At 34.9% G+C, this 6,879-nt stretch overlaps 1 protein-coding gene across 2 annotated transcripts; it reads right to left on the bottom strand.

Moving 5' to 3' along the window:
* Positions 1-719: 719 nt before the first annotated feature.
* On the bottom strand, positions 720-4,927 carry LOC135128150 (uncharacterized). Of its 2 annotated transcripts, none has more exons than XM_064055040.1 (3): positions 4,708-4,927; positions 4,451-4,639; positions 720-4,394 (listed from the first exon to the last, which is right to left on the bottom strand). In XM_064055040.1, exon 3 carries the CDS (start codon positions 4,382-4,384, stop codon positions 893-895), a length of 3,492 nt encoding a protein of 1,163 aa, XP_063911110.1. In that variant the 5' UTR covers positions 4,385-4,394; positions 4,451-4,639; positions 4,708-4,927; the 3' UTR covers positions 720-892. The 2 variants fall into 2 exon arrangements, with proteins under 2 accessions (XP_063911110.1, XP_063911121.1); XM_064055051.1 differs by having other exon boundaries at positions 4,777-4,927.
* Between the last annotated feature and the right edge of the window lie 1,952 nt (positions 4,928-6,879).

Genomic DNA, 6,879 nt, shown 5'->3' with positions numbered 1-6,879 from the left:
AAACGTATTCCAAATCAGTTCAGATCCCTGGACCATGAACATCAAACAAGATTTAAAGAATGGCTCCAAACCGAGGAGGGTGGAATAAGAACGGAGGGAGCATGTCCTATGCTTTCAATGGTACGGTTTTGGCCCAAAATCATCTACCGCAAACACCGTTTACGATCGGTCTGTCGACTGTGCGCATGTGCGAGCTTGCTACAAACCTCGAGAAAAGCCCATCGTACTCCATGGGCGTACATCTCAGTTATTTTGTACCATCACGTGCTGTATATCTTTATACTTTAAGCCGTTTTGTTTTTAATAAATTCAACATGGTGAACTGCAAACTTTGTAAGTCGTGGAATGGAACTAAACAATCTGTGAAAGACAGACTTAGTTTCCATAAGTAAGTAATAAATGTATAACTTGAGTAACTTTGCCCGCCACTGTTTAGCGATTCTCTCGAAACTGGGGGCGTGGTGTAGTCGAGCGCGTATTCCAAACACCGTCATAAACGGTGTCTAGATTTCGGACGATCGGTGCCACATTTTTCGACCGTACTATCCCTCCGTTCTTATTCTACCCTCCTCGCTCCAAACAGATTTTCGAAGGTTAACGAGAACAAGAACAGCTCTAAGTTATTATTGTATTACACTATTTGATGTACTTCCAGCGTCAGTAACAGTTACCTGAAAATGTATTTTGTAAAGTTGTCAAACAAATATTAATTAATACTGTTTTCTATTCTGTATCATAGTTTATTAAATTTAAGTTTACAGACATGTGAAAAACTCTTTGTAATTATTACCACGAAAAATACATTATTCTTATTATTATATTATAGGTATAAAATTCACTCTCTGCATTATAATTTAATGTATAAAATAAATTACTATCTATTTAAACTATCTTAATCTATTTCCATATCTTCAGGATGTATTCTGGTATACCATTTGTACTTTTTATACCGTAAACAAACTTGTGCTCCTAGGTCTGGCACAGTTTTGAAAATTCGTAAAAACTCATTCAAAGCTTTGCTGGCTGCCAAGTCGCCGCATGACGGCTCAGTAACTACTTCTATCAGCATACCTGCAAAGAGGTGAGTCGGACTACGCTTCAGCATACTCAAGTAAAATTCATTTTTTGCAGCACCATTTTTTGCAAAAAATGACAAGTTAGAATCCATTTCCCTTGCAAATATGCGACTCACATGCGTTCCATATAGTAAAAATACATCTGTATAGTACGATACAAGTCTCTCCGAAAGCTCTTCAACATCCCATTTACTTTTTTCCAGTTTGCGATGTAAGAAATAGATTTTAATTAATTCTGTGAAATCTACCACCTGCGAACATTTACTTTCAAAGTAATCGACAAACTTGTCCATGTACGGTAAATTTTCCATCGTTGATCTCATAACTTCAGGATACCAACTATAAAAAAAATCAAACTTTTGTTTTTTACTGTTGCACTGGTCGACAATGGAGAGTATTTTCTCAAGAATAAATTTCTTTTCGTCCTGGCTACTGTAAAAGATGAACATAAATGGATGTATATTGTTCAGCTCTCTGCTTCCCTTCTCTGTCATAAAGTGCTGTTCAATAATTTGCATGCCCACTTCTAATGATATTTCCTTAGCTACTGCCAAATTCACATAGCCAAGGAGGTTTTCTTTTAAGGGTCGCAATTTTTCCCACACAGTCACGGTTTTTTCTAGGTGGTTCCATGCGCATAGGATATACTGGGCCTTATACTTCTGAGGCATTTTAATCAAATGTCGGGTTATACCGTACAAAGATTCTTCGTCAGCTTGGGTAATAAACAGCATATTCAGCTTAACTAACTCGAATATTGAATCGCTTGGACTTTTTACAAAGTATTGGATTGTACTTAAAAACATATACTTCTGAAGCGATTGTACTTCTTCTTGCTTACTTAACAATCTAAGCATATGTTCAACTTTCGACGAAGTAGTTAGTTCACATGTCATGTATAAAGCATGCTTTCGTACTGATACGGCTTTATTCGCTAAGTAATTCAAATACTGAGGAAGTGCGTTCTCCGGTGTTCGATATAGCAAACTGTAAAGTGATCTCATAGCATATTTAAAATAATCACCAGCACAGTAGTTCAACAATGAAGGAAGCAGCTCGTAATATTTTGTGTTTTTAAAATGCGTAGCTACCGCACACTGCAAAGTATAGCGCCTGACTTCCTTTTCGTTTTGTAGGTCTAGTTTTTTGTTCTCAGGTTTATATGAATCTGCTAATGCCGCGTAATCTCCAGGTTTCATTAAAACAGACAAAGAAGGTACAAAATTTGGTTTCATTTCAGTGCTTTCCTCATCACTTAGCGTTGCTAAACTTAATTGAATTGATTTTTCATCCAGGTGCAAGTGACTAAACTTTTTAATCTGTCTCCAGAAGTGCAAATTGGGTATTTCGGTCAACTTTTTAAAAACGACATCAAAATGGGTAAGAATAGTAAGAGGTTCGTATTTTAAAAACCACCAAATATCAGTTAACTGTATTAACGCGTCATGGCGCTCCCAATAGATTTGCATATATTCATTTCTGTCAGTATTTTCTTCTGTGGTAAAAATTTTATTGCGGAACACACGAAATACGGTAGGATAATTCAACGGACGTCCGTTCCTAATAATATAATTAAACGCAGAAAGTAATACTGGAAAATCATAAAATGATAACTGATCAAGTTTGTAGGTATTACTCCAACTATTTATCTCACAAATTAACTTATAGTTAAAAGTTACATGATCATTATTATTGCTTTGTTGAGCCATATTATTTATAGCGAAAAGCAAGAAATATTTCCCAAACCGTTCATCGTAATTTCTGTATATGGGGAACTCAGTGTTACTAGTGAAGTATTCTTTAATTAACTCATCAATCACGTCGCCCTTTTTGAACAAAAACTCCAAATAAGACAGTTTCTGGTAAACAGAAGTTCCCAAATTAAAACTAACTAAAGGCATTTTTTGTATTTTTTCGTACGTGGATTGACGAGTATCAAATTTCAACATGTGAATGGTCAACAATTCATTTAACGTAGTCCACATCTCTTCAGTGAATTCTTTAAAACCAAAAAGATTTTCAATATTATTTATAAACTGCAAATGTACATTTAGTTCGTCATTTTTGTGTCTAAAACAAAAATATTTCATAACTTTAAATAGAGCGCCTATGTCTTTGTTAATATGACACGTTTCAATTAAATGTGTTACTAATTTACCCCTTTCATAAATATCTGACGTTACATTAATTATTTCTTTGATTAATCGAACAGAATCTTCAATAAGTAAGTACCTGAGGTACTCATCGCGGCCAATGTCTACTAGAACTTTTGCTAAAACTGCCCGTTCCACGTTGTCAGGTATTAGTTTTAGAAGTTCCTCGCTAATTAAGTTAGGATAATCAGCTAATTTTATCTTGTAGTGTTCCTGAAAGATTGTTACAAATAAACTGTAATGGTACTTTTTGGGGAAACTTCGAAATAGCCAATTGTTATTAAGGCAATGTGACACTTGAGCAGGAAGGGCATTTTTAAAAAGCAGCACAGAATCTTTACCAATTTTTCTTAAAACGGCTTTCATGTTTATGTGCTCAAAGTTATAAGGATTCTTGACTATGTCATCTTTTTTAACCATTACAAGCTTTTTTGTAGCTCTTCGACCAAGGCGTATGGATATATGATACTTATCATTTAGAACATCAAACAAGGCACGATCATTACTATAAATAAACTTTATCAGATTTGAATATCCATGCAAAGACGTTCTAGTAGCAGTAAAGTAAAAATCAATGAGCTGCGGATCCTTTGAATGCAAAATTTTCAACTGTGTTGATGTTAATTTAATAGGATACTCAAGTAAAATTTGCCTTACTTTTGCAGGACCACACCCAGTAATAAACTGTGACGCCAAAAACATTCCATATCGATTAACAAGACCATCATAAATTTCATCAAACTTTTCACTCTGTGAAAATTTACTCAACTTCCTCAGTACTTTCATACGAACCGAAAATGACATGCATGGTAAAATTTCATTTACCAGTTGATCTGCTGGAGTATCCACAAGCACTTCTTTAAAAAACCAATCTTGCTTCGCTATTTTGCTGACAAAAACATCGTTTCCCTCTTTCAATAAAGGCAGTAATTCTTGTGATCTTCGAAAATAAATTAGAAAATTCAGTCTGAATGTGCTCTCCAGGTAAGTTTGAGGATTTAAATTTGACGTAATGGCATCCAGTGCTTTTACATTGTCCTTCACTAATGGTGCAATCTCATGCAACAATTTGAAAAAGTTTTTCTGCCTGGCTGCAATGGTTGTGCCTTCTATATTTTGGAACTTATTTAGGAACTGATCAACAACGGCGGCCATTATTTTATGTCTGAAAAAAAGATTTATAAGCTTACTTTGAATTAGAATTTAGGAGTGGTAAACTACCAATGCTGCAAATGTTAAGAGGACTTAATGGTTGCTACCACTCTATGCATTAGCAGGATACATGGCAAGATAAAAAAATGGCTGTATTTTATCAAAGATGTTGGGGACACCGCCACCACTTAACACCATAACTTTTGTACTAGTGCATCACAAAACGGTGTTCCAGGCTTGGGGTTTACTGGCACAAAACTGTCGATGACAAGTATATAAAAATATGTACTGTGTATGTGTAAATATTATTATTAGATTATCTATACTTTGTATTTAAATATCGTGCAAATGCGTAATTACTCTTGCACAGATCGTGAAGGCACAGTGAAAATTACCAGCTGTGGTTATCCAGCGACCCACAGCGACCCCAGCGACTATTTTTTCACAGAGTTGCCATATCTACCGAATTTTGGATACATCTATTATACTGAAAAATCAAGTGTGAATCTCTGGGTAAACCTAAAAATGTTTCATGTATATTTTAAACATAATGGGAAAATAAAACAACTATTCCCATTCTACATTCAACAACTTTTAAAACATGTGCATCTGCAACCAAATAAACACTAAAAATATATGTTGAATTAAAAGTCAAGGGATGTCCAAGGTTAGTTAATAGAGAACAGAACCCAGAACCACACAAGCGAGTATGTGGGCGAAATCTATTAAACACAAATGACTTTGAGGGATGTCTGAAAAAGGCTACAAGGTCACTTTTGTCATTACAATAATTCGTTCACCACAGGCAATCACTATTCTTTAGCGCTCCGCAAGCATTATACGCCAGATAAATCGAAAAAGAAATGAGTCAAAGTTGCCCATGCACGAAAAGCCGTTTGTCTTAGTTTAAAATAATTTTTACTCTCTACTTTTACGTTTTCTCGACCTTTCGTGACCCTTACAAGACGAAGGAATAGGTCTCCCATTTCCGTCTGTCTGTGCGTCTGCCTGCCGTCCCGGATTTTTATTATACAGATAATCTCCGAAAGTACTGGACCGATTGTTGTGAAATTTTATATTTATATTAGGAATATCATGTAGATGGTAAAAGGCTAACCAAAATTGGTTAGCGTTCCCACCAGGGGAACGTGCTCGAGTCGGGGAAAGATTCGCCAAGATTTTTTTTAGAACAATCATCTAATGACGGCGGGATCATCCTTCGGTACTTGAGGCATTACGACGACGAATACGAATTTCGTGCTTTATTAACGTCGATTTGTCAAACAACTTGAACTTTTTGGTAAAAGTCTAAGCAATTATCCCCTACAAACATTGGTGACATGGGCCCTGATCACATTTCAAATTACTTATATAAGCAAACAAGGAGTCCCCGAGATTCTTTCAAACTACTTCAAAAACCAGACACAAGTGGTCCTAAGATTCTCTCAAACTACATCAAAAACAAAACTCAAGGTGTCCCCGAAATTCTTTCAAACTACTTTAAAAATCAGAGACATGGAGTCTCCGAGATTCTTTCAAACAACTTCAAAAAGAAACGAACGGGGTCCCGGAGATACTTCAAACTACTTCAAAAACCAGACACAAGAGGCCTCCGAGTTTCTTTCAAACAACTTCAAAAACGAAGCACAAAGACTAATAAAAAACAAAACAAAGGAATCCTTGAGATTCTTTTAACTACTTCAAAAATATAATAAAAAGGGTCCCGAGATTTTTCCAAATTACTTAAAAAAAAAACAAAAGGTGTCGCCCTACCTCAAAAGCAAAAGCCAAGAGGTTCCCGAAATTATTTCAAATTACATAGTTCAAAAACAAAGCCCACATTGTATATCCTCAAATTTTTTTCAAACTACTTCAAAAATAAAACCCAAGTGGTCCCCAAGATCTTTTGAAATTACTCCATAAACAAGGCAAGGGATCCCCAATATTCTTTCAAATTACTTCAAAAATAGAACAAAAGGGGTCCCCAAAATTCTTTCAAACAACTTCACAAACCAAGCACAAAGGGTCCCCAAGATTCTTCCAAACCAATTAATCATATTTGATTTTACGATTTTTGTTTTGTGATAACATCTTTCGACTTTTCAGTTTCTCGATTTTTCAGTTTTTCGATTTCTCAATTTACCGGTGTTTCAATTTCGAGATTTTCAATTTTTGGCGTGTTCAAGAATTTTCTTCGATTTTTCAATTTTTCTATACTTTCATTTTGGGATTATTCATTATTTCAATTTAATTTTTCGGTTTCACGATTTTTTACTTTTTCTATTGTTCAATTTTTCTATATTTCAATTTTGGGAGGAGGAGGAGAAATGGAAAAATCGAATCGAAATATAGAAAAATCCCAAAACTTAAATATGTATCGAAAAATGAAAAATCCAAGAAAATTGAGAAATCACCAATAATGTGATAACGTCACTTCAAAATTGTACATAGTAAGTTGGTTTTAAATCGTATAAAATAACATAGTCCTACACATGCAG

Source organism: Zophobas morio, unplaced genomic scaffold (genome assembly GCF_036711695.1).
Source record: "Zophobas morio isolate AGI-343-1 ecotype UQ-CSIRO unplaced genomic scaffold, CSIRO_AGI_Zmor_V1 ptg000002l, whole genome shotgun sequence".
Lineage (NCBI taxonomy): Eukaryota > Metazoa > Arthropoda > Insecta > Coleoptera > Tenebrionidae > Zophobas > Zophobas morio.
Note: the sequence above shows the minus strand (reverse complement) of the source record. Positions and strands in the feature narration are given on the sequence as shown.